The 27405-nt window shown below is 59.8% G+C and overlaps 1 protein-coding gene across 3 annotated transcripts; it reads left to right on the forward strand.

Annotated features, from left to right (window-relative positions):
- SLC29A4 (solute carrier family 29 member 4) lies at nt 1244-25895 on the forward strand. Of its 3 annotated transcripts, none has more exons than XM_021086037.1 (12): nt 1244-1348; nt 12625-12710; nt 12842-13018; nt 16113-16238; nt 16522-16635; nt 17134-17262; nt 19162-19236; nt 20515-20759; nt 21480-21618; nt 21725-21912; nt 22515-22755; nt 23833-23975. In XM_021086037.1, exons 3-12 carry the CDS (start codon nt 12856-12858, stop codon nt 23973-23975), a joined length of 1563 nt encoding a protein of 520 aa, XP_020941696.1. In that variant the 5' UTR covers nt 1244-1348; nt 12625-12710; nt 12842-12855. The 3 variants fall into 3 exon arrangements, with proteins under 3 accessions (XP_020941696.1, XP_020941697.1, XP_020941699.1); XM_021086038.1 differs by lacking the exon at nt 1244-1348 and adding an exon at nt 9058-9291 and having other exon boundaries at nt 12845-13018; XM_021086040.1 differs by lacking the exon at nt 1244-1348 and adding an exon at nt 9059-9291 and having other exon boundaries at nt 23833-25895.

Below are 27405 nucleotides of genomic sequence, written 5' to 3' on the forward strand. Positions count from 1 at the left end.
CGGAAGCTTCCAGAACCAGCCCACCCCCTTAGACACACACCCTTTCAGGGACCGCGGGCCACCACCAGCCCCTCTTCTTTCCAGGCGGAGGAATGGGGCCCGGATCAAGGTCACAGAGAGTCAAGAACAAAGACGTCTGGGCTTTCTCTGGAAAAGTCTGAAGCCTATTAAATCCTTAAAGGCTTTATCAAGGGACGGTGCGTTGAGTTTCCTTAATCCTGCGAGAGGATTAGCAGAATTCTGCCAAGATAAGCTGCTTCCAGGGGCCAAACAGCCGCCTCCCCCAGCACCTGCTTCTCCTGCACTGGGACCAGCCCTGGAGGAAAGCTGGGGGCCCTGCTGCCAATGCCTTGGGATGCCCACCATCTCCTGATGCCACAGCCCGTAGTGACAGCGACCGCAAACCTCAGCGCTGTGGACCCCTCTGGACACCTTCCCAGGGGCCGGGCTTCCGGGCTGGGAAAGCCACGCTAAAGAGGGTTTGGAGTCTGGAGCCTGCGGTCAGGGCCCCAGGGCAAGGGTCAGCTGGGGAAAGGCCCGCACGCTGCAGGTCTAAATGGTTGAATTAAAACCAGAGTTCCTGCCGTGGCACAGTGGGTTAAGAATCCACCTGCAGCCGCTCTGGTTGCTGCAGAGGAGCAGGTTCAATCCCGGGCCCAGCTAGTGGGTTAAAGGATCCCGCGTTATTGCAGCTGCGGTGTAGGTCACAGCTGTGGCTCAGATTCAATCCCTGGCTGGGAACACCCTCTGCCCCCCGGGTGTGGCCATTTGTGGTTTATCTTTCTATGGCATATATATCTGGATCGGCGAAGCATCCTCTTTATAATCAGAGGACACAACAAAGCTATTTTCAGCTCGGGGACAAATGAGTGCACTGCTAAATCAAACCCCAAAGCCCCGTGCTGGGGAGGCCAGCCTTGTCTTGCCAGTGGTTGGTGGCTTCCCTCTGCAGGGTGGGGCTCTGTCTACACAGTCAGGGGGAGCCATGAGGATGAAGGAGGCAGGCAGGGAGTTCTGGAGTCACAAGGCTGGATAGGAGCAGCTCCCGAGGCTCAGAGAGGGTGAGGGCCCCGCCCCAGGCCACACAGCCCGCGGGCCGGTGGCGCTCCCCGCAGCTCTCCTGGGGCTGGGGCACCGGCGGCTGCTCGGGTGTTTTCTCAGCACTTGGGAACAGATGGCTCCAACTCCCACCCACGGAAGCCAAACATTTTCCCTGGTTACCCCGCTAATTTGCTCACAAGCCTCCTCTTGTAAACAGAGAGTACAAAGGCTCCTCCACGCAGCGTGTCTGACGAGCATATTCTGACTCCACTGGCAGAGGCCTCAGAGAGGGCACAGGAGGGTTCAGGTAAGCCTTGGGCAAGGCCCAGGTGTGGCCAGTCTGGGCTCCAGTCCTGGGTCTGCCACTCCTTCCCCGGGGCAGCCTGGCGGGGAAACCTTGGGCCAGCCTCTAGCATCCGGTCTTCTCACCTGCGAAATGGGCTCGCGAACTGCCAAGGAGGGGGATGTGAGCCGTCGCCAGGGCGCTCCTGGGATCGGAGTATCTGTAAGAGTCTGGTCCCCCTGCCTGCCTTCCTCTGGGCTCACTATGGTGGCCCTGGGCTCTGGTGCCCCTCTGCCCCTGACCTGGTGGGTAGCTGGTTCACCCAGCCCTTCTCACTGACGGACACCACGTCCAGGCCCCCAGAGGCTTCTTAGCAAATGCCTTCACTCCCCTGGGCTTCATGGTTGTCTATAAAGTGGGGTGTCCTCAGGCCTCCCTCCTGGTCACCCCTCCAATGGGAGCGTCTGCAGCGGATCCCTGGGGAGGGGGCAGGGGGCTGAGACTTTTCAGGTGTGTAGGAGTTGGGAGGTTGAGGGACCCGTGTGGATAAAGCCTGGGGAAAGGGCCGCCTCATTGTAGAGGGAGGGGAAGCCGCAGGGTGTTGGGTGTGGCTGGTGCCTCAAGGGAGGGGCGGGGGGGGGCAGTCCCGGGAGGCTTTGGAGCATTTGGGGAGATCAGAGCTCCAGCAGCAGCGCCCGTCCCCCGAGGCTCCCGTCCCCACCCCCACGCTCGTCCTCAGCAGCCCTAATGAAGAGCTCTTCCAGCTAAAAGCGCCTGGAGCTGGTCCAGCAGCTCCTGCCGTCCTGGCCGGCCTCCAGCAGCCGCCCCTGGGAGCCTTCATCCCCGCTCCCTGGCCGGCCTGGGCTGTCCTGAGGGGCAGAGGCCCGAGATGCCACATACGGCTCGGTTCCGAGTCCTGGAAACCTGGCCTGGGCTTGACTCCCTCTCCTCTCCCGGCCTAGGGGGCTGGGGGCGCTGGGGGGGCAGCCTGACCTGCAGCACAGAAGGGGCGACTGAGGAGGGCCCAGCCTCGCTGTGTGGCTCGGCCCCACCCCCACCCCCGAGTCCCTGTGAGAATTGGAGCAGAAGCTGTGCTTGGCCATGACCTGGCTCCTAGCTGGTGCCCGGAAGCGCCAGTCCCCGGCCCGTCCCGCTCAGCACCACACCCGCTGCATCTGTCCTCTTAGGAGAGAATCCTGGGGTTTTATTTCTACCATTTGCCTGTTTGCTCGGGAGGCTGCATCTCTTTTTCTCCAGAGTTTGTCACAGGGGCACAGGCGGGGAGGGGAGCCTGCGAGGCCAGCAGGGCCTTCTTCCCAGGCCCGGGGCCTTTCTGTCCAAGTCAGAAGGCGAGATCCAATAACTGGGGTCACTGGGAGCATGAAATCCGGCTCATGTACGGCTATGACCGTGATGGGTCACCAAGGTCACGGTCACAAGACCCACCGTCCCCAGAGGGAATCCCAGCCTCACCCCCCGGGCGCTAGCTTCCTGGGCTCTAATAGGGAGCTCCTGGGGTCCCTGGAGGGGTTGGAGGACGTGATGCCGATAAAGGCGGCTCCCTGCACGGGGGCGGCGGGGAGACCCCATCCCTCTGCCATCGGCCAGGCCCGGCCTGCGCACCACGTCCAGCGGGCCAGCCCTGGACAGCGCCCCTCCGAGGCCTCCCCAGTCTGCCCGCTCCCTCTCCCTCCCTGGCTGTGTCCTGAGCACAGCCTCCCTCCGGTCTCCGCCTGGGTCTGGCTCTTGGCTGCCTGTCCAGGTTGATGGGAAGATTCTAATGGGCTTTAAGTTAATAAGTTGGGAATAAATTAGGTTTGAGCTCCGCGGGAAGCAGATGGCAGAGCTGCTGTGGCCTGGAACAGCCCCCTTGGACAGCGGTGGAGGCGGGGCGGGGGAGGGGGCGCGCACCCCTGGGCGCTCTTTCTTCCCTCCCCCGACCCCCAACATTTTATTGTGAACATTTTCAACCTAAAGAAGAGTCAGGAAACCCCCAGAAGTCTCCTGCCTGCATTTCATTCTGGGTCTGAGAAAGCTGTCCATGTCCGCCCCGCCCCCATCCATCTTCCCACCCACCTTCCTTTTGTTTCTCTTTTTAGGGCCGCACCCGAGGCATATGGAGGTTCCCAGGCTAGGGGTCGAATCAGAACTGCAGCCACCGGCCTACACCACAGCTCACGGCAACGCCCGATCCTTAACCCACTGAGCAAGGCCAGGGATCGAACCCTCAACCTCATGGTTCCTAGTTGGATTCGTTAACCTCTGAGCCACAACAGGAACTCCATTTTTCTTTGTTTTTTTTTTTTGTTTTTGTTTTTTTGTTTTTTTGCTAAGCTTCCTTTTTTTAATGCACTTCAGAATCAATTGCACCCCTAAACCTGCACAGCGTTGGCCAAGTTGTGGCAGATGGACAGTTTTGTCTGGTGGACACATTGGATTAGCCAGATCTGCATCAAAATCTGGAGCGTATCACCCCAGACAGCCCCTTTATGTCTCCCACCCTCCCCGGTCACCTTCTCTGATTATCTCTGATTCATCCTGCCTCTTCTAGAAGGTCACGTGCATGGAAACGTGCATGTGGTATGTATTCTATGTTTGTCTTTTCCACCCAGGATAATGCACTTGACTTTCATCCTGTTATTGGGGGGACCAGCAGTATGTTCCTTTTCATTGCTGAGTAGTATTCCATGGTAAGGAAGGACCACAGTCTGTTTAACCATCTCCCCTTGAAAGGCCCTGCCAGGCTGTTCCCAGGTTTCTACTGTTGTCTATAAAACCCGAATATGCCCTTATGTGGACATTTAGTTTTGTTTTTTTGCTTTTTAGGACTGCACGCGCAGCATATGGGGGTTCCCAGGCTAGGGGTTGAATCGGAGCTACAGCTGCCGGCCTACACCACAGCAACAGCAACGCCAGATCCAAGCCACATCTGTGACCTACACCACAGCTCATGGCAACACCTTAACCCACTGAGCAAGGCCAGGGATACTTAACCCATATCCTCATGGATACTGGTAGGATTTGTTTCTGCTGAGCCACGACAGACACTCTCATTTAGTTTATTTTTGAGATTATTTCGAGTCCCTCCCTCCCCTCAAACCAAGCCCGCTCTGTGGCTGGTGGGGACAGAAAAGTACCTCAATACATCTGCTGGTCTTTGGGCGGGCACACTGCCCTGCACTGAGTCACCCTGGTGGGCCAAGATGGGACATAGTGGTTTGGGGTGGCGTCTACTCCTTGGGGAGGGATGGACAGTGGCTGGGCAGGCTGGTGGCTGTTGTCATGGCAAGAGTGGGAGTTATTCTTAAAAGTCCACCTTGGGAGTTCCTGTTGTGGCACTGGGACCAGGGCGTGTTGGGAGCGCTGGGACACAGGATCAATCCACATCCTAGCACATTGGGTTAAGGATCTGGTGGTGCTGCAGATGCAGCGTCGGTTGCAATTATGGCTCAGATCTGATCCTTGGTCTGGGAACTGCATATGCCTCGGGGTGGCCAAAATAAATACATATAAAATGAAAATCCACCTTAGCCCAAAGTGTCACCTCTGAGATTTGTACCTGAGGGCACCCACCTGGAGGGCTGGTTATGGGCCCTCAGGAGGAATAAACCCAAGAGCCCCCAAGAAAGGAGTCACCCTGGGCAAAGATGAAATGAGCAATATTGCCATAAAACATCATCTCAGGTCAAGCGAAACCTCAAGGTGCCAATATCAGGCATAAAAGACATGGGTAACAAACATTTCAGGTGGTGCCTTGAAACGCTCTCAACTAGATGAAAAGGTTTCTAAGAACCCGAAAAGCATGCATCTTAGACTCTCTGTTAGACTAGGGAGCTTCTAAAAAGGGCCTTGTCCCACAGCCCAGCACAGAGCGGATATCTCAGAGATGTGTGAGGGTGGTTTTTACCTAGTGGAGTGTATTTAATCTGATACATGGGAAGCCCACAAAGTTTTTAAAGCAATTATAACGGCATAGACTGGGCAGCTCAGCCAGATCCCTGTTGGTAGGACCTGAGGCACAGAAACCCATTAGCCTTCCCGTCCATTCCTCAAAATTGAGTGTGTGGGAGAAAATGGGGAGAGGTCTGAGGGGGTCAGAACATTCTGGGCTTTGGGTGATATCCCTGGAGATGCTGAGGAATCATGGAAATGAGCTAGCAGGAGAAGGACACCTTTTAGAAAACTCACTGTCCGCCGAGGGAGCAGGGCTGGGGGGCAGAGTCGGGGAGCCAAGAGATCATCGACAAAGCTCTGGTAGCCACTCCACTGAAAGATGATTTTGGGGGGGGGTGCGTCTGAGCCATTTAGCGCAGCACTCAGGACCTGCCAAGGGAGGACCGAGCAGGGGCTTTGGTCCCTGGTGGTGGCGGTTCCCTGGTCACTCCATCCACGATGCAGGACCCACCCCAGCCTCTCTCTGCACCCACCTGGCAGCCTCCATGAGCCCAGATGACAGAACGGGGATGGCTGCGGGCCCCTCCTTCAATGCCTGCCACAGCCCATCCCCTGCTCCTTCCACGGGGCCTTAACTGGCTGCCTTTTTCATCTTGGCAGATGGCTTTTCTCCAAGGCAAGGAAGTTGCTAACAGGGGCGGGAGGACAGGCATTGACTAGCAGCATTCTTGCTGCTGTCAGCGAGGCTTGGGTGTCATCAGCAGTGACGGCAGGTCTGGCCCCGAGCCTGGTGTCCCCTGGCACCCCCAGAGAGGTCCCCGGGCCTAGCCACAGACCTCTGAAACCCCCTCCCCCATCTCCCCGTCTTAGCAGGTGGTGTCGAGACTGGAAGGAGAGTCACTCCCAAGCCCTCCTATAACTTGGGGCCATGGGGAGCCAGGGCGTGCGGAGAGCGTGGGCCCGTGACAGCGAGGTAGACGAGATGTCTCTCTCCCCACACAAATGCATTTTTAGTTTTTCATGAAAACCACGTGTGTGCTGAAAAGCACCACAAACAAACTGATAAGGGCTTTCTGTAGAAAAGACAGAAAAACAGAGAAGAAAATAATGCCTCCCATCCCCACATTCAATGACAACCACCGTTGCATATTTTGCTACCTTTTTCTTTTAGTATTTTCTCTACGTGGCGTGAAATTATCTTGTGTGCAGAATTGCGCATCGTGCTTGTCCACTTGATGATAAAAAATTCAAAGTGTTCAAAAGGCTGCAGTAAAAAAAAAAAAAAAAGTGTGTCCTTTCTCTGACCCCATCTCCTCAATCTCCGTTCTCAGAAGCCATCACTATTTGCGAATATTTTGTGCAGGGTTTTCTACCGATGTTCACAGATGAGACTGGTCTCTCTCGTTTTCTCGGAGAAACTTTTGTCAGATGTGGGTGGTTCTCTTTTGTCCTGTGCTCTGGAATGACGAGGTTGCGCTTTAAAAGTTGAGTAGAAATCTGTTAATTCTGCGAAACGACCCACAGCCAGGGTGCTTCTTTAGTGAAATTCTCTTCCCTCTGCAGTAAGTGCTCTATGGAGCTGGATTTCTTATCTGATTACAACGTGTCTTCTCATTTTGATTTTCCCAGAAAATCATCTTTTTCCCGGTGTTTCCAATTTTGGGGCACAAAGCATCATGTATCTTTTGTATTTCTTCCCATTACCTGTTTCCCATTACGCTGCCAGTTTTCCATGCTATGATCAATTCTTCATGGAGTTCCCATTGCGGCTCAGTGGTTAACGAATCCGACTAGGAACCATGAGGTTGCGAGTTCGATCCCTGCCCTTGCTCAGTGGGTTAAGGATCCGGCGTTGCTGTGACCTGTGGTGTAGGTTACAGACGCGGCTCGGATCCTGCATGGCTGTGGCTGGGGCGTACGCTGGTGGCTACAGCTCTGATTCGACCCCTAACCTGGGAACCTCCATATGCCGCGGGAGCGGCCCAAGAAATGGCAAAAAGACAAAACAGCAACAACAAAAAAGCTTCATAACTGTACATCCTAGTGGTGGCTTACATGTTCCTCCAATAGTTTTCCTGTTTGTTTCTTTCAAATGTAACAATCGTGTCACCTGTTCCCCACCCCGCTGACTATTCCTTATTTGCTCTTCTTGGGTAATCAGGCTATTTGCAATGTTTGGATAGTATGAAGAGCATTTTTGTATATCAAGGCTTTTCTGTATTTAGCATCATTTCCTTAGGCTAGATTTTCTGCATCAAAGTCAGGTTTTTTAAGCCAATTTACCTTCCAGACGGGTTGTTCCAATTTGCACTCCCACCAGGAACATAGGTTTAAAAACCTAGGTCAGGAGTTTCCCGGTGGCTCAGCAGGTTAAGGATCTGGCCTGGTCACTGCTGCGGCTCGGGTTGCTGCTGTGGCGCAGCTTCCATCCCTGGCCAGGGAACTCCCGCATGCCATGGGCGTGGCCAAAACCAAAAACCACCCAAAAAACCCAGGTCAGAGTATGTTCCCTACTCTGGCTGAAACACTCCAGGGGCTCCAGTAAGACCCCCTTAGTCTGGTTCCTGCCCTTCCCCCACTTCTCCCTCAGAACGACTCCTCCTTCCTCTGTTCCAGATACACTGGCCTTCTTTCTGAATAGAATGAGCTTCTTCTGGCCTCAGGACTCTGCACTGGCTGTTCCTTCTGCCCTGAACACCCTTCCCACAAACCTCCCCACCAGGGGCAAGTCTCACAGGTCCAGCATCACCTTCTCAGGGTGGCCTTCCCTGACCACAATGATGCCCATCCATTCCCACAGACACGTGCCACTGCCTATCCCACCAGGTCTCACAATCTTCTAGGCATCTGATGCTTCCCGAAATGATTATGCCTGTTTATTGCCTGTGAAACCCCACGGGGCAGAGACCTGACCTGTCCCCTGCGTCTAGAACAGTGTCTCACATGCACCAGATACATTTTATTTACACGGAGGACAGCTGGGCATGGCTTCCTGCATCAGCCCTTTCCAAGTTCTAGAGCCAGGGAAGGCATCAGGCTCATAACTTTAATTACTTTGAACAACCGGCCGTGTCCCCTGACACCTCCCCCCCCCCGCCCCCCACACAGCAGACGAAGGGAGGATAGGGGGCTTCCCATCGGTTCCTGGTTCCTATCCTTGAGGCTGAACCCCTTTCCCGGCATCAGACTCCCCCCACCCAAACCCCTGCCAGGGCGGTGTGCGAACTGTAAACCGAGGCTCAGAGAGGAGGGCGTGCTGGGATTAACAGCCCCCGGAGGGTGACCATTCCGTCTCCTAGGAGAAAACTGAGGCTCCGTGAGGGGAAGCGATCCCGAGAGCAGGGGGGCCCAGCCAGGCAAGGGTGGGGACGAGACGAGGGGGTGGCACGGGGCGGGGGTGGGGGGCGGCTGCCGAGGCTCCTAGACCTGTCTGGGATTCACACTTTTTCCTGCCCGCGAAATCCTACTCATCTTCAAAACTTGAATCGGATCACTGGGTGACCTGTCCCCCCGCCCCCCAAGCGCTGTTGGCTTCCCCCGCGAGGGGACCCGGTTTGGGGAGGGGTAGATGGGAGGAGGGGGGGCAATAAGCCTGGGCACCCCGGCGGGGAGGTGGGCCTGGAGGGGTGGCGGCTCGATCAGCCACAGGTCACCCCGGGGTCACCGGAGCAGGCACGTCCCCGGGGCGTCGGGGACGCAGACTTGAGCCTCCGCCCCTCCCCCGCCCCTGCGGGCACTGCGGGCGGGGCAGGGCGGAGGGGGGCGGAGAAGGAGGAGGGCAGACGGGGCGGGGCTTCGCGCGGGGGGCGGGCCGGGGCGGAGCGCGGGGCCCCCCGCTGAGCTCGCCGCAGCTGCTGCGCCCCCCGGACGCTCTCGCCCGACCCGGGGGCCGGCCGACCGGGGACCGGCGGAGGGCGGAGGGCGGAGGACGCCGGCCGCGCCTGGCCGGAGGCGGGGTGCGGGGAGTGGAGCGCAGCGGGCCGGGGCGCGGGCGCCCAGGGGTCCCGGCGCGGGGGCGTTGGGCGCAGGCAGGGCCAGGCGCGCCGAGGACCCCGGGACCCGGCCGGGCTGAGGTAAGCGGTCACCGCGGGGGTGGCAGGCGCGGGCGGGGACGGGCTGGGACGCGGGGGACCTGTCGGAGCCTTTGTCTGAGGCGCGCGCGGCCCGGCTCCGCGCCTCTCCCCCTCGGCGCCGGCTCCAGCTGCCCAGTCCTTTGGCGGGGACACGTGACCCCGGGGACCCCGAGTCCCCCACCCCCATCCCAGAATGAGAGGGCCCCCACCCCAACCCTGTCCAGCATCCGGACCGGGCCAGCTCCCTACCAGCCCATCTGCGAGTGCAGGACGCAGACCCGGAAAGGGGAGAGTGGCCGGTGGCCCCAGGCCCTCTCAGGGCGAGGTGCCACCTCCTTCTCCGGGCACAGCCTGAGCCTCCTTCCACCTCAAGTTCCCCCCGAACCTCCTCCGCCCCACCTCACCCTTTCCCGCAGCCACCCCGTCCCAGCTCTCCGGGAGGTGGCTGGAAGAGGTGGGGCCTGCACCCAGAGGTCACCTCAGGGTGGTCCCCGAGGCTCCGTTGCCTCGGAGCACAGGCCTGGGAACCAACTTTGTTGCTGATGGGGCTGGTCTGCGGAAGGAGCCTGGGGTCTGAGGGCAACGGAGGCACCAAGGCCAGGGGCCGGGGACTGGAGCTGGGCATCCCAGGAGCCGGCAGGCACCTGAGGCCAGTGCATTCATGCATCCTCCCTGGACTCCAGGGAGGGGGTGGCCCAAGCAGGTGGAAAGGCACTTTCCCGTGGGCAGAACTGACAGGGGGGCGTTGGGGCAGCCCGGAACGCTTGGCTGGGACAGAGCAGGAGAGAACTCATGCGCTGGCCCAGGCGTGGGGACCACGGCCATCCAAGGGCATCCAGCCAGCCAGGGCTTGGGGCTCCCGAGGAGCCTGAGGCCCAAGGAGGACCAGCGGGCTGGCTTTGCTCGTAGAATTCAGGCTCCCTTGTGCGCTCTGGCCGGAGATGGGGCATGGCCCCTTAGAGAAGTGGCCTGGCCTTGGGGTCCAGACACCCAGCAGTTCAGGGTGCTGGGGGCAGTCAGAACCTACGTGAACTCAGTCGCAAATGAAAAGGTGGAGCCAAAGGTGGTCGGGCTGCCGAGGCTCTGATACGTGCTGTGTGACCCCAGGCTTGGCTCTCTCTTCTCACTCTCCCTTTCGGCAAAGTGGGGGCATGAGTGGGGCTGCCAGGTCTGCTGGGGTCCGGAGCCCTCTGGGGCCCACAGCTGGGCCCCGGAGCAGAGGCTGGACCGCCGAGCACCTCCTCTGGGCAGCCAGCCTTCCCTCCTCACCCCCCCACCCCCGCCAGACTTGGGGAGTACTTTCTCACCCTCTCCATCCACAGGGAAACTGAGGCCCAGAGGGTGTGGCAGTGATTGGGGTGTGACTGAGGCAGTGATTGGGGTCCCTGCAGTGGGGGAGCAGAGAAGATCTCTGTTTCTGTCTTTAAATTTTAGTTAATGGGGGACCCAGGAGGAGGAGCAGGTGGGGGGCAGAGCTGAGGCTCCCGGCTGCTGGGGTGTGTTGCGGGGGGGGGGGCGTTATGCGGTGGCAGGTGGAAGCCTGCAGCCCAGGAGAGGCGAGAGGAGGGGGGGAGCCTCGCGTGCCCCTGCCCTGCCTCCGTGAGAGGTCATATTAGGGGTCACGGGGCCGTGGCCTGGGGAGACAGGGCACCTTCCAGCAGGGGCCTGGAGGAGCACGTGGGGACAGTAGCTGAGGGTGGCAGCTGCCCGCCTCACCCATCAAGGGAGGGAGCAGTAGGGCTGCCTCCCGGTTTGATGCCAAGCACGTCTGCCCTCCCGGATGCCGTGGCCTCCCGGCTGGGTAGAAACCTCAGCGTGTGGCCAGGCGTGTCCCGGGCTCTGCATCTGTGTCGGGAACCTCTGCTGAACACAGGCCAGGGGGTCGGGGTGGCCGTCCTCCAGGGCTGGAGGGAAGACCCCTTCTCTACGGCCGGCCCCTTCCTGGTTCCTCCTGTCTTGGATGGAGGCTGGATCGGCGGGGCCGGCGGGTGTCCAAGCCTCCAGCACAGGGCCCTGCCCGAGGCCACAGTCATTCAAACTGGCTGGGCTCCGTGCTAAATCCTCTTCGTCCTCCCAGCTCCAGGTATGGCAGGCGGCCCAGGGCTGGGGGCTCCAGGATGAGCGCTGAGCCTGGTGCGGGGACTCACACCTGACTCCCCAGCCTCCAGGAGAAGCCTCTTCTCTGCTGCTCCTGGGTGCTGACCCCCAGCAGGCAGGGGTAGAACTCCCCAGCCCCAGGACCCACCTGGAAGCAGGGATAGTGCCCCACCTAAACCTCTCTGTGGGGCGCGAGGAAGTGAGGAAGGCTTGGGGAGCACTGGGGAACTGGTCAGCATGCCCCCGTCTGGAGTCGGGGGGGGGTAAACTGAGGCAGGGTTGCTGGAGGAAAGGTGGTGAAAGAAGCAGAAGTGGGAGGAGGGAGTTCCTATTGTGGCACAGAGGAAACGAATCCAACTAGGAACCATGAGGTTGTGGGTTCGATCCCTGGCCTCGCTCACTGGGTTGAGGATTTGGCGTTGCTATGGCTGTGGTGTAGGTAGCAGATGCAGCTCGGATCTGGCCTTGCTGTGGCTGTGGTGTAGGCTGGCAGCTGTAGCTCTGATTTGACCCCTCACCTGGGAACCTCATGGCTTGGCCCTAAAAAGAGAAAAAAAAAAAAAGAGGAAGAAGCAGTAGGAGCAGAAGTGGGGGAGATGGACATGATTGAGAGAAAATCAGAATAGCTTCCTAGCACGAGGGGTCCCTGGGGAAGCATCCTTCTTCCAGCTTCTCCTGTGGGCTCCGTACATCTGCCCAGGGCGGGTGGGGACACAGAGGTGCCACACTCAGAGGCCAATGCCGCTGTGCCCCATCTCTCTCAAATTCCCTCTGATGAGCGTGGCTCCTTTTTGCAAGCAGGTGAATGAAGGTTGTTAGGAAAACAAGTGGATCCATGTTTGAAGGAAAACGCTAGACGCGCCCCCTGCCCCAGCCCCTACAGGGTTACCTACGCCCTGCGGGGGTCTCTCCATCGAGACTCCAGCAGCTCCTTCCTTCCCTCCAAAGATAAGAGCTGACTGGGAGCCAGAGAAGCAGGAAGACCAAGGCAAGTCCCTCCTGCCCCTGCAGGACCGAGGGCTCTGGTGGCTCAGGGTCCCACCGACCCGGCCCGGGTCCTGGCTCTGCCATTTACTGCCCGTGAGGCCCGGGTGACGGACAGAGAGGGCGGTCACCCTCACTTCGCGCTGCTGTCACATGCGTGAATATGGGAATCTCCTCGCAGAGGAAGGTGGCTCACGGGACACTCCGGCACACAGTGTTCAGAGTGTTTCTCCCCCATCTCTTTCTCTCCAGGCCCCCTGCTGCCGCCCCCAGGCAGGCCTCTGTGCTTGCTTGCTCAGCTTAAGACACAAGTCACGTGGCACCGCTCTTCCTCGGAGGTTTGTGTGCTCCAGCGCGCTGTTTCAGAAGAGAGAGGCCGGCACCCCGGGGGAGCAGGCTTGGCAGCGTGGCAGCGGGGTAGGGGACCTCTCCTGGCCCCCCCAGCCTGCTTCCTCTGCTTTCTCTGCAGCAGCACAGGCTGCCATGGGCTCCGTGGGCAGCCAGCGCCTCCAGGAGCCCAGCACGGCGGGCACACCGCACGGGAGCATGGTGATGAGCTTCAGCTTCGACAGCGGGCAGCTGGAGGAGGCGGCAGCTCGGGCCCAGGGCGGCAGGGCCAGGGGTATCCCCATCGTCACGGAGTCTGGTGAGTGAGGCTATGGCTGGGTCTACGTGCCCAAAGCAGGGATGGCCGTGGGAGCACGGCCCACGGAATCCAGGAGGCAGCATTGGTGAGGAGGGGTTCGATCCGCTGCAGTGACAGACAAGCCCAGGGTCCCAGTGCCTTCCCTGATGCCGTATCCAGGGAGGGCTGCATCTTAACATGTGCTTCCATGAGTGCCGGGCAGGCGGAGGGGCACGTGGCGAGTCACGCACTGCCCTGAGCATACCCTTCTACATGCAAGCGACACATAGTGTGTGGGTCACATTCTTGGGCCAGAGGAAGCCAGGCCTCGCTTCATTGGAGACGAGAAAGTGCCTGGAAAGAGGAGGGTTGATGTGAGGTTCGAAGACCTGGTTTTCCACCTGGCTGTGTGTCCTCGGCCAAGAGCCTCAACCTCTCTGAGCCTCAGGTGCCCTACGTGGAGGAAATAGGCCAGTTGCCTGTGCGATCAGACTTGTCGTGTGGCAGCATGCGGGTCTGAAGGCAGGCAGGTTTGGGTTCGATCCAGCTCCTGTCTCAGGCCACTCCGGGCACTCCGGGACCTTGGTCAAGTCACTGCTGCCTGGGTCTCCGTTTCTGATCTGGAAAAGGGGAATGATCCTGGGGCCGCCCTAATGTGCTTGCAACAGAATCCACAAAACATGGCTTAGGATGTTTCTTGGCACTCGGAGGCCCCCTGTAAGTAATAGCTCGTTTGGGGGTGGCTAGATGGTACACTAGGACTGCTTCGGGCTTAGACATGGGGGCTTATTCTCAGGTTCTGTCCCCTCCCTTTGCAGGTGGGCGTGGAGGTTCTGCTGGCCGAGCCCCGTGTTGGGTGGGGATGGCCTCCCTGCACACGTGTGTGTGGACAGAGGCAGCTCGGGGCCCATCCCAAGGTGCCAGCCTTCTCCTGGCCAGGCAGTGGATATCATGTGGCAGTGGCCACGGAAGCGGAGAGTGGCTCTAGTAACCGTGGCAGTGGTGCTTTTACCTATAATGGCTGTGGGGGCAGGATCAGTCACGTTTCTACCAGAGCCAGTAGGAGATAGACAGAAAGACGGATGGACAGACTAGACAGAGAGCTGAAGGTGTTGTATAGATAGCCGTATATGGTTTAGGACAAGAAATGGGCGGACTAAAGGGGAGGCTGGCTAAGCCCGTCTGAAATCCATAAGGCAGGTAGGCAGGAAGATCACAGGCAGGCTGGAACCCCAGGGGCATGAACTGCTCAGGGTCCTTACGCTCCGGGAAGCCTTCGCGGTCTTACCTGATTAGGTCAGGCCCACCCAGGGAAATCTCCCTTTGTGTCAAACTTCAAGGAGCTGATGGGAGGCTTTGCAAACTCTTTTCACCGCAGTACCTCGGTCGGTGTTTGATGGAACAACTGGGGACTGTGGTTCAGCCTGCCAAGTTGAACTATAAAACTGGCCATCACAAAATCCCCCCTTGCCAGCTCGGCTTCGATACACAGCTCCCTAAACCATACTTAATCTCCAAGACAAGGCACTAAGAGTCCACCCCCACCTGCCGTGACCCGACTAGCCCCCCGTCCCAACAAAAACACACCAGCCCTTCCCAGAGGACACAGAGTCCTTGCATGGCGATATTCACACCTCGCCTTTGATGCCCATCGCTCACATCCGGATACAGAGTTAATCTTACTTTGGACGAGGGGGTGAGAGAGTCACTGCAACAAAAACGTTTGTTTAACACACAGACACAAACACATTCATATCAAAACAAGGAAGAAAGCTTCGTGACCCTTTGTCCTGGTGCCGGCGGCTGGTCACGTGGTCGTCGCTGGTGTTTATAGCTTCCTTCTGCCACCACCCATCCCGTATCCCCGTGGTCCTCCACGAGCACCTTAGCTGGTCACGGTTCTTTGCCGCGTGGGTCACCCAGCAGCAGTCCTGCTGGAAGTGGGGTGGCTTAGTTTTCCATCGACTGTATGGCAGGGAGTGGACCTAGGAGAGACCAGGAGGGATCTCCTGTCTGGCAGACGTACTCTCCAGCAAGCTGATTTCCCACGATAATCAGGGTCCGTCAGCCGGTACAGCAGCTCCATCCTCTGCCTGTTGATTCAGGGGCAGGAGGAGCCCAGGGTGGCCAGGGCAGCAGGAGCGTGGGTCTCAGGGCAGAACCGTTCCTCCCTTTGGAACTGAGCTCCTGGACCAGCGAGCCTCGGTCAAGGGGTGGGAGGCGAACATCCTGCGAGTGGATCTCTAAAGTGTGTAGCGACTGGTCCCTCTCCCACGTCTGCCAGAGGCTCCTGGATTCACAAACACTAACCCTAGGAGACGCGGCCCCTATTGGATGCGGACTCAGAGCTCAAACACTGCCTCAACCCCACCGGGTCCTGACACCCAGCTGGCCCCGCAGCTGAGTCTCCGAAAGGCGAGACCTTTCTGTTGAGCCAGCTGCTTCAGTGGCCGTGATGGGGAAAGTCATGGTGGCAGTGGCCCCTTGGTGATGGTTCCCGTGGCCGTGCTATTGGAGGTTGTATATCGAGCAGCCCTGACCATGGACTGGGGCAGCTGTGGCCATGCTGGTGGATGGTGGCCTTGGTGACACTGACCAAGGTTAGAGCAGCTGTGGAGGTGATGGCAGTGGTTGTGACAGCGATGATAACAGCTGTGATGCTGCAGCTTTGGCAGCCATGACGACAGGGACAGATGGCAGCCATGATGCTGGTGGATGCAGTGCCACGGTCATGATGGGCCGTGGATTCAGTGATGACGGTCGTGTTGGTGGCTGCGATGGTGACAGTGGCTGTGGTGTTCGGTGACTTCTGACAATGCCATGATGGTGGCAGTTGTAGCCATAGTGATGGAGAGTGGCCGTGGTCATTTTGGCTTTGGTGGTTTGGATATGGTAGGAGTGGCCATGATGGCTAAGGTGGCAGTGGTTCTGGTGGCAGTGGCAGATGACTTGGTGGGATGCCATGTCTGGTTAGGGCGACAGTGGCTACGGTGATCATGACTGGGCGGTGCTGTGGTGGACTGTGGCCAGGGTGGTGGACTGTGGCCCTGATGTGGTGGCCGTGGCCGTGAATGGGCTTTCCTCCCTGTCACCTGGCGTCTGTGTTTATCGGCAGAGGAGACGGTGCCCGATGACCGCTACCACGCCATCTACTTCGCGATGCTGCTGGCTGGCGTGGGCTTCCTGCTGCCATACAACAGCTTCATCACCGACGTGGACTACCTGCACCACAAATACCCAGGTGGGTCCCCCGCAGTGGGGTCCAGCCGTCCCAGGCTGGCCTGTGCACTCAGCTCTGGCCCTCCTCCGCCTTCCAGAAACCCCTGGGGTGGCACCCTGCCAGGGGAGCCCATGTTATTCAAACCCTAGCTATGAATTGCCCTGTGACTTGCCAGGGCAACCCCTCACCCTCTCTGGGCTGTCAGCCCCTTTGGGCAGAGCAAGGAGGCAGTGCCTCGAGGGGGCAGGTGCCGAGAGTGGGGCTCCCCTGAACCCCTGCCCCCGCTGCCCCGCCCCCACCACAGGGACTTCCATTGTGTTTGACCTGAGCCTCACGTACATCTTGGTGGCCCTGGTGGCCGTCCTCCTGAACAACGTGCTGGTGGAGAGACTGAGCCTGCACACCAGGATCACCGCGGGTACGCTGCCCTCCCGGCTCCCAGCTCTCACCCGCCTGGCCTGTCGCTCACCCCTCCATTTCCCGGCGCCTCCATCTCCTTGTCTGTGAAATGGGTGCCCTTCCAGGGAACGCCACGGGGTTCAGCATGCGAAAAGAGGTTCAGGTCCGTTTGAGCGCAGCGCAAGCTGTCAGGATGCCCGCTCCTGGGGAGGCTAAGGGTCCCAGCGGCCTTGCTCTTCCTCCCCCCCCCCCCCCCCCGTTCATCTCCATGGTTCAGCTTCCCAGCCCAGCTCAAGGGCACTTCTTCCAGGAAGGCTTCCGGATGTCCCTTTAGACCTCTAAGATGTCCCCGCCCTCCTGCTGTTAAGAGGAAGGGCAGAGAGCCGGCACTTCAGTGCTGGCTGCTGGGGAGGGGTGGGAGGAGGGGGCTCCCCGCCCCCTCCCCGCTCATGCCCCGCCCCCACACACCCCGCCACGCCCACCGCTCATGCCACGCCCCCCGCCTCTCCCCACACAGGCTACCTCCTAGCCTTGGGCCCCCTCCTCTTCATCAGCATCTGCGACGTGTGGCTGCAGCTCTTCTCTCGTGACCAGGCTTACGCCATCAACCTGGCCGCGGTGGGCACCGTGGCCTTCGGCTGCACAGGTAGGGCCGGGGCTGGGCCCCCGGGCGCCCACCGCGGGCCGCCCCACCTGCCCCGCCTGCGTGCTGGGGGCGTGCCACACTAGCCGGCTCGGTGCTGGTATGTGCACATGTGCACACACGCTGCACGCCCGCAGTGGTCCTGGTGTGCAGGGAGGGACGTCCCTGGTATTCCCAGGTGAAAACTGGGCTTCACCAGCTCCCCCTGCCCGCGTCACTGTGTCAGTGTGTTTCTCTTGGGCGGTAGCTTTCAAACTTATTTTACCTTTTTAATTTGCAACTACTTCAATCAGACCTACGGAAAATTGCAATTATAATGAGTTCCGATATACATTTCCCTAGACTCACCAGTCGTTAAACGTTTCGCTGCATATGTGTTTTCTCTCCCTTTCAGGCTTTCTTTGTCCTTTCCTCCCCCACCTTCTGAAGACTATGTGACTATATGTAGATAATTTCCCCCTAAATATGTGTAAATATAAAACGTATGTTTTTCCCTCAAGCCATTTGCAGACATCACCTTCCTTCTTGCCTCAGTACTAACCATTCAGGGTATTTTAAGTAACAGTTAAAGCTAAGACATTTCTTCTAGAACCACATTTACAACTGCCAAAAGCAGGAGTTCCCTTGGTGGTTCAGCGGTTAACGAACCCGACTAGGATCCATGAGGATGCAGGTTTGATCCCTGGCCCTGCTCAGTGGGTTAAGGATCCGGCGTTGCCATGAGCTGTGGTGTAGGTCGCAGATGTGGCTCAGATCCCACGTGGCTGTGGCGTAGGGCGGCAGCCGAAGCTCCGATTCCACCCCTAGCCTGGGAACCTCCATATGCTGCAGGTGTGGCCCTAAAAAGCAAAAATAATAATAATAATAATAACTGCCAAAAGAAGGACATTTAACATGGATACAATAATATTATCAAATCTGCAATTCAAATTCAAAGTTCACTCATTGTCGTGATAATGTCCTTTGTAGCATTTGGGTTTTCTGCCCTGGACTCAGCCCAGAATCACACACTGCGTTAGCAGTCACACCTGTAGCTCCTTTAAGCTGAATAGTCCTCCGCCTTCCTCTGTCTTTTGTGGCAGTGACATTTGGAAAGGTCCAGGCCAGTTGTTTTGTCGACATTCAAACTTTTTTGACTGTGACTTCCAGGAAGAGATACATTTCACAGCCTGACCCAGCAAACGTGTGTGTGTGTCTATAAATGAAATCCAGGCTCCCTGAACCAATATTCTCAATCTAGGCATTTGACTCGGGTCTGTTTTGCCCTGTTCTGTTCTACTTTGTACCAACCAGAGGCTGGTAATGACCAGGAGACCCGCGGCTGCAGCCCTGCCCCAGGGTTATGTCAAGGCCCTGGGTCTAGACTGCAGGGTATGAGTGCAGTGGGTGCCCTCTTTGGTCAGAACGAGAGAGGTTATGCGGTGGCACCAAATGAGCCCAGAAATCCCAGTGGCCTCACAGAACCAGGCTTATTTCTGGCTCTTGCTCCCTGGCCAGTGTGTGAGCGGGTGGCACTCACTGACTGACAGCCACTCCCCACCTGTAACAGGCGGCCTCTGCTGTGACCACCCCTGGGAAAAGAAAGACTGGAAGGCCACGTGGGCTTTTCCTACCTGGTCCAGGAGTGACACGTGTCACTTCTCCTCGGGTTTCAAAGACCAGAGGTGGCAGAGGAGCCTGGGGTGCGGACGGGGAAGGCGGGGCTGTGCGGTGGGCGGTGCTGTTGCCATGACGCCCTGCGACGCGGCTGGACCAGATCCCTCTGCCACCCGTGGTGGTAATATCTTTCCCCCACCTGAACTCTTGCCAACACAGTGTTCTCGAACTTCTGATTTTTGCTCCAAGAGGACGGACAGGTGACAGGTGGTGTCTCATGGCTGTGCTCTCTCTCTCTCTCTCAAGTGCAGCAATCCAGCTTCTATGGGTACACGGGGATGCTGCCCAAAAGGTACACGCAGGGGGTGATGACGGGGGAAAGTGAGTATCTGCAGACCCCCGGGAGCTGCCTGGGCTGGGGACCCTCTTCCTGGGACCGAGAGCGGGCTCAAGCGAGCTCTGGGCATGGGCTGCTCGGGATCGCCTGGCTGGGGGCGCTGGGACTCCCACATGCAGGGATGGGCGGGACTGGGCTGTGGTGGGCGTGGTCTCTTTGGGGTGTGGTTCTTTTTGTGAGAAGCGCATGCCACCCTGAGCACGGGTCTTGAATATTCTGTGTGTGGTATGTGTGTGCCGGGGTAGCTGATCCCGCCCCCTGCCCGTGATGTCAGGTCCCATCCCTCAGCGTCAAGCTCTCCTCAGAGCCCCAGACCCACGAGCCACCCCCACTCTGTGGCCCAAACTCGCTTTCCCAAGCCCACCTCATTTCCCATCTGCGCCTGCTCAGTGAATGGCACCCTTTGCTCAAACCCAAAACTCATCGGACACCAAGCCGTATGGATCTGTCCTCCAGGTCAGATTCCTCTGCTCCAGGCAGCTGACTCCCCCTCTTGCCCTGCCACCCCCTCTTAACACAGGCCAGCGCCACCCCGAGCCAGCGCCACCCCGAGCCAGCACCAGGCATCAGGGGTCCCAACTTCAAAGCGCCTTCCTTCAGATGCCCTATCTTCCTCGATGGGCCTGGCTCAGCGGTGTGATGGGCCAGGAAGCTGGGCCCAGGCAGGACCCTTGTGGACTCTGGTCCCCATTCCTCCCTTTGGGTAAACTGTACCCTCTGCCATGTGGTGAGGTCGACCAGATGCCCCCGAGGCTCCAAGCCTTCTGTTTGTGGAGTCTGGTTCCAGAAAGATACCCTGCTTGCTGTGACCCACCCCCCACACCCTCCCCTGTGAGTTCAGGACCTGGTTCCAAGCCCACCTCTTCCTTTCAGCTCCTCAAACCCATGCCCAGAGCTCATGCCAGCCTCCTGCTCGTCCCCTAGTCTCTGCCTCTTCTCCCAAGTCGTGCATAGTTGTTGGTGTTTTTCTGTGACCCGTTTGTGGTCTCTCCCCACTGAGCCCCAGGAAGGAAGGTTCTTTGTGTGTCATCCCCACTGTATTCTCAGGGCTAGAGTGATGCTGGGCACCCAGCAGGCACTCAATAAATGCTCCTGGTGTTTGTGTGTGTGTGTGAGTGAGTGTGTAGACAGTGGGGCCAGGGAGCAGTCTGCGAGGACGCATCCTCTGGGCAGCCCAGGGCCGTTCTGAGGGCTGTGGGGTGGCTGTGACTGGTGGGGCCGAGTGGGCGGCGAGGCCCGGCCTCCCGGCCCCTTCCGCGCAGGCACGGCGGGCGTGATGGTCTCCCTGAGCCGCATCCTCACCAAGCTGCTGCTGCCGGACGAGCGCGGCGGCACCCTCATCTTCTTCCTCGTCTCCGCGGGCCTGGAGCTGCTCTGCTTCCTGCTGCACCTGCTAGTGAGGGGCAGCCGCTTCGTGCTCTACCACACCGCGCGGCCCCGCTGCGGCCGTCGGGGCAGGGCCGGCTACCGCGTGCACCACGACGTCGGCGCCGAGGACGTGCGCTTTGTAAGTACCCGTCCCACTCCCTGGGCCGCGCGCTGTCAGCGCAGGCTCCGGCTCCTTCTGTGGCCTGAGATTCCTTCCTCTATCCTGTGGCTGAAGGTTTCATGCCTTGGTGGCACCACACGTCTATATCCTGAGCCCCACTGGCTGGGATGGAACCAGGTCTGTGGCTTGAAACCCACAGGCCCACACCTGTGGCCTGAGCCCCGTCCTGGCGGCCAGCGCGCCCTCTGGTGGCGCTATGGCCACATGGCCTCCATCGGGCCCAGGAACGGCAGGTGTGGGTGCTTGAGGGCACCTGGAGGAGGAGGCGCAGGGAAGCTGGGCCATGAGGAGCGCAGGGAGGAGCCAGAACGTTCACAAAGACGTTCTTCCAGCGAGTCACCCTCGCTGGGCGCTTGGCTGGGGACACTGCTGTGAGCCAGAGACCAGGAGACAGGCCAGAGGGACGCCTGCTGTGAAAAAGCCCACATCAGAAACTGTGGCCTCCTAAATGGTCGGGAAGCTTCGCTGAAGAGTGACTCAGGGCTGAGACCAGACGCGCGTGGAGGGGGCCCCGGAGACCCACGGAAGGGCGGGGCGGGGCTGAGGAAGGCGCATGCGCAGAGGCTCCGCGGCTGGGAGGAGCTTGGCGTGTTTGCTGGACGGCGGGCGAGGATGAAGGTGGGCGGGAGGCCGCGAGCGGCCTGCACCCAAACCCTAGCCGGCCCGGCCTTCTTCCAGGAGCACCAAGGCCCAGCCCTGGCAGATGGCGGGTCCCCAAAGGACAGCCCAGCCCATGAAGTGACCGGCGGCGGGGGAGCCTACACGCGCTTCGACGTGCCTCAGCCGAGAATCCGGCGCAGCTGGCCCTCCTTCCGAGGTGGGGGCGGGCTGGACCCCGTCGTCGGGTCTGCGCACGTGGGGGTGCCCCGGCGGTCGGGGGGGCCTTCGGGCTGCCGGCCTCTGACCCCCGCCGCCGCCCACAGCCCTGCTGCTGCACCGCTACGTGGTGGCCCGCGTCATCTGGGCCCACATGCTGTCCATCGCCGTGACCTATTTCATCACGCTGTGCCTGTTCCCGGGTCTTGAGTCCGAGATCCGCCACTGCATCCTGGGCGAGTGGCTGCCCATCCTCATCATGGCCGTATTCAACCTCTCGGACTTCGTGGGCAAGGTGGGAGCCCGCCCCGCTTCCGGGGGGCGGATGCCCGTGGGGAGGGTCCCCGGGGAGGCATGGGCCCCAAGCTGAGGGTGCGAGTGGCTCCAGGTGGGGAGGCGGGGGCCGCCCTGACGGAGACCGGAGGGCGCTTGGAGGGTTTGCGGTCCCGGAGGCCGGTCCCAGGTCTCACCCTGGCGCCCTCCTTTCTCTAGTTAAGGGGTCTCAGCACAGGTGTGGGCATATGAAGTCCCCTGAGTTGGGGGGGGGCGGCAGGAACACTCAGAAATGCTGGCCTGTCGCTGTTCCTCTCTACAAGGTTGCAAGGCTCAGAGAGGGAAAGCCATCTGCCTGGGCTTCCCCAGCTGAAAGGACTTAATGAGTGGGTTCAGCTGCTGCCACTTCCCCGCATGTCCCTCTGGGCCTTGGCGGCCTCGTTTCTCAAATAGGGTCCAGAGCCTCGCCCAGTGCGGAGGTTGGTGGGTTTTTCGGTGGCTGAAGCTGGGAAGAGATGGGGATACGGCCTGAGCCCTGGGTGTCTGGGCTTGTGCCCCGAGGCTGCCAGGGAGACGCAGGCGGAGGGAGAGGCGGGGCCCACATGTCTGCCTCCCTCCCCCCAGATCCTGGCGGCGCTGCCCGTGGACTGGCGGGGCCCGCACCTGCTGGCCTGCTCCTGCCTCCGCGTCGTCTTCATCCCCCTCTTCATCCTGTGCGTCTACCCCAGCGGCACGCCCGCCCTCCGCCACCCGGCCTGGCCCTGCGTCCTCTCGCTGCTCATGGGCATCAGCAACGGCTACTTCGGCAGCGTGCCCATGATCCTGGCGGCCGGCAAAGTGAGCCCCAAGCAGCGGGAGCTGGCAGGTAAGGCCCCCGCTCAGCCCCTGCGGCCCACCCACAGCCCCCGCTACCAGGCAGGGCACGCCAGGCCCGTGGAAGTCAGGTCACACAGAGACACGTGCGTTTGGGTCCCAGGGCCAGGTTGGCCTCGGGGCTCGTAGTGTGCGGGCGTGTTGGACAATCTCTTACTCCTTCCTTCACCCACAACTGCTCGGGGTCGGGGGGCCCTGCCATGCGCCACGCACTGTTCCGAGTGCTGGAGACACAGTGGCAACAAAACGGTGGTCTCTGTGCTTCTGGGGTTGATAGTTCATAGGTGACAAAGGGACAAATAAGAAAAAGATGTGATACGTTGGATGGTGCCGAGGACGATGGAGGATTGCGAACCAGTGGCGGGCTGGGGGGTCTGGGTGGGGTTAAAGGGAAGCAGAGCAGTCTGGGAAGGCTTCCCTGAGGAGGTGACTTGAGCAAAGACCTGGAGGAAGCAGTGAGGGGCTGGACGCGTGGTAATGCACAGGCAGAGCGTCTGAGGTGCCGGGAACAGCTTGTGCAAAGGCCCTGAGGCGGCAGCGGCACGGTGTACCAGGGCAGTGAAGAGGGGAGGGGCCTGGAAGAAAACGCTGGCACCTGGATCTAGTTTGACTGTTGGGCCCCCGTGGCCGCGGCTGACGGACTAGGAGATGGGGCAAGAGAAAGGGACAGGGGCCAAGAAGGCCCCCCGAGCTCCCTACTGCTCCAGCCAAGAAGGCTGGCTTGCCGTCAAGGCAGGAGGGGACAGAGCCCGCGTGGGGACAAAGCACCGAGGCAGGTTCCGGACACGGGACCGTTCAGGAAGCCTGTTAGACGAGGGAGCATTTGGAGATGGGAGATGAGATGGAGAGAAGCAGGCGAGGCCTGGGCACCCGGCCCGCGCCGTCGGGGCATAACCGTCCCCGGGCGGCCACCTCCCTGGGCGTGAGCTGGCCGTGGTCACTGCTCAGGACCCGGGAAGCCCAGGCTTCGGCTCCAGCCCTTGGTCAAGCGGCCGCTGCGGGGCCCCCCCACCCCCCCCCACCAGGGGGCCCGCCACTCCCGCCCGCTGAGGTCCCGTCCCGTCCGCAGGAAACACCATGACCGTGTCCTACATGACGGGGCTGACGCTGGGCTCGGCCGTGGCCTACTGCACCTACAGCCTCACGCGGGACGCCCACAGCAGCTGCCTCCACCCCGCCGCTGCCAACGCCTCCCTCCCCGCCGGCCTCTGAGCCAGGCCCGGGCCCCCAGCCCTGCCCAGGGAGGGCCGCCGGGGCCCCCTCCCCACCCCTGCCGCAGTGCCTGCGGGGGCCCCGGCCTCCTCCCCGTGCCCATGACGCCACCCTGTCCAGGCCCAGCTGCCGTCACTCCAGCCCCAGGGTTCTGCCAAGGTCTTGGATGCCTGGGGGTGTTGCTGCCACCAGGGTCCCGCCAGCACTGTGGTCTGTGTCCCGCCTCACGCCCGCCCCCGCTGGGTCTGGTGGCCCCGGTGCTCTATGGGGTCACTCACAGCTGTCCCCATTTGGGAGAGCAGACCACCCGCCGGTGTCCCCTCCTGGCGACGGTCATCTTGGGCTGCTGGGAGGGCCCCATGGCCTCGACTACACTGTCGCTGCCCAGCACCTGACTCAGCACTTCCTTCACTGGGGACCCCTCCCCACCCGGTCACCCCGCAGGCCTCCGCCCTCTGCCCGTCCTTAGACTCTAGTTCTCCCACACTCAGCACCTTCTCTGGGAAGGAGCCGGGGCCCAAGCCTTGCGTCTGCAAGGTCTCAGACCACGGTCTGTCTGCGCTGGCCTTTCTGCAACCCCAGCTTTGGTGCCGACCTGGGTGCAGTCCCCAACCCCTGCCAGCCCCTCCCCATGCACCCTGGTACCCACCTGATGCCACAGGCCTGGGGATCCCCATTAGCTTCTCTGGACCTTCACCTGTCTGATAAGGAGGGGGACAGTTTGGGGACACAAAGCAGGGCCCATAGCCTGGCTGAAGTCATGACCTAGACCTTGAACCCTGTCCAGGGAGGCCCACAGAGGGTCGGATGTGCCCAGGAGTCCCTGGCAAATGGGGAGGAATGGGGGTCCCTCCAGAGCTCTAGGCTGGCTGGGCTGGGCGCCCCAGGCCGGGGGAGGGGACTCCTGGAGTGTCGCGTCAAAGATGGGCTGCCCTCCCGCACCCACAGCCCCGCCGGGACCGCCCCTCTGTGTCCTGTCCACCGTCTGTCCACTAACTGTACCGCACTGGCCATTAAAGGTGAAGGCAGAGCGCCTGCCCCACCACCGCGTCCAGGTAGCGTCTGTGCCGCCATCTCTGCCCCTGGGGTGGGAGAAGGGGCCTTGGCGGGACGAGGCCCCCTGCCTGCCTGGGACCCCCAGTCTTCTGTCCACACACCTGGTAGGACGTGGTTGTGGGGAGGGGGTGGACAGTGGGGATGGAGGCAGGAAGCATTGGGGTTTTATGGGTGCCTTGGTGCCCCTGTGGCCCTCAGGCGCTCAGGGGTAGTAGCTCTTCCTGAAGGGGGAGCGAGAGAGGGGAAGCAGCCAAGGCGGGGCTTCTGGGATCAGGTCCTGGCTCTGTGGCTGTTCTAAGTCTCTTTCTCCAGGGAGTGGGGCTAGGTCCGTCTTGGACGTGGGTCCCTTCGAGGAGGGCTGGGCAGGAAGAGGCTGGTTGCCTGAGGGTGCCCTGTGCTCCAGACCAGCTGGCAAACTCAGAGACCCACCCACCTGGGACTCTCAGGCCGCCAGGTGGCCACATGGGCAAAGATCCTTTGCGGCGGTGCCATAGGGGTCGCCCAGTGGCCCCAGCACACCGCTCCTCCTCCCCTGACTCTGGGTTTGGGGTGCGGGGCCACGCACTGCCTCGTGACTCAGTTTCTCTGGAAGGGTCGGAACCCCTCCCCTGGCCAGATGCTGTGCGTCATCGTCACACCGTCCCCTCTGCGCAGCCCGCAAACGGCAAAGCCAGAGTGCCATCCATGCCCAGTGCTCTGGGTCCTAGGGGGAAGCCCTGGGCTCAGGCCGAGCTGGCCTGGGCAGGAGGGCAGCGCCAGGACCCAGGTCCAGCAGGGTGCCACCCTAATGTCTTGCATTGACTCAGGACCCCTCGGGCCGCCGGCACCCTTGTCAGCTCTTCGAGTGTGGGTGTGGCTGGAGCGCTGAGCTCCATGTTCTGTTTTGGTCATGTTCTGTTTTGTTACTATCTTGCTCTTAAAATCCCACGGAGGAGGTCCCTTCGTGGCTCAGCGGAAATGAATCTGACTAGTGTCCATGAGGACGTAGGTTTGATCCCTGGCCCCACTCAGTGGCGTAAGGATCCAGCATTGCCGTGTAGGTCGCAGACGTGGCTCAGATCTGACATTGCTGTGGCTGTGGCGCAGGTTGGCAGCTGTAGCTCGGATTAGACCCCTGGCCTGGGAACCTCCATGTGCTGTAGGTGTGGCCCTAAAAAGACCAAAAAAAAAAAAAAAAAAAAAAGGTAATCATGGCGTTTCTGCTGTGGTGCAAAAGGGACCAGAGGTGTCTCTGCAGCACCGAGATGCAGGCTCAATCCCCGGCCCTAGCACAGTGGGTTAAAGGATCCAGCATTACTGCAGCTGTCACGTAGGTTGCAACTGCAGCTGGAATCGGATCCCTGGCCTGGGAACTTCATATTCCTCAGGTTGGTCCCTCTCCCCGCCCCCAAAAAAAATAGTCCCAGGAGTTCCTGCTGTGATGCAGCAGGTTAAGCATCCTGAGTTGTCTCTCGCCTGGCTCAGGTTGCTCTTGAGGTGCGAATTCAATCCTCTGCCCGGCACAGTGGGTTAAGGATCCGAGTTGCCACAGCTGTGGCGAAGGAAGGGCACAGCTGCAGCTCAGATTCGATCCCTGGCTGGGGTGCAGGGAAGAAAAGTAATCCCAGGTTTAGCCTCCTCTAGTCTCCTCGTGTTTCTTTGGAAGTATGGGTGATGTGTAATGTAAGCTGCAGTATACAGTGCAGTGATCCAGAGTATTTAAGGGTTGTAGTCCGGTTGTAAAGTAGTGGCCATATTCCCTGCGTTGTGCAATATATCCTTGAGCTTGTTTTATAAGTAATAGTTTGTACCTTTTAATCCCCTACTCTCCTCCTCCCCTCTCCCCATTGGTAACCACTAGTTTGTTCTCTATATATGCGAGGCTGTTGCTTTTATATTCCCTAGTTGGATGGAAGTGCCATCGCAGTATTTGCCTTTCCGTGTCTGACGTATTTCACTAAGCATAGGGCCCCTCAAGCCCATCCGTGTTGTAAATGACAACGTCTCATTTTTTATGGCTGAGTAGTGTTCCATTTGTGTGTGTGTGTGTGTGTATACCACATTTTTTTTTTTTGCCTCCACACCATGTGGAAGTTCCCAGGCCAGGGATCAAACCCATGCCACAGCCGTGACCCAAGCCGCTGCAGCAGCAATGCCAGCTCCTTAACCCACTGCGCCACAGGAGAACTCCTCTACCCCATCTTCTCTATCCGTTCATCAGTTGATGGACTCTTAGGTGGCTTCCGTAGCTTGGCAATTGTAAATAATGTTGCCATGAACATTGAGGGCATGTATCTTTTCGAATGAGTGGAGTCTTTTTTTTAAAAAAAACAACAGCAAATACCTAGGAGTGGAATTGCCGGGTCGTATGGTAATTCTATTTGTAGTTTTTTGA

The sequence above is a fragment of the Sus scrofa genome, chromosome 3 (assembly GCF_000003025.6).
Source record: "Sus scrofa isolate TJ Tabasco breed Duroc chromosome 3, Sscrofa11.1, whole genome shotgun sequence".
NCBI classification, from domain to species: Eukaryota; Metazoa; Chordata; class Mammalia; order Artiodactyla; family Suidae; genus Sus; species Sus scrofa.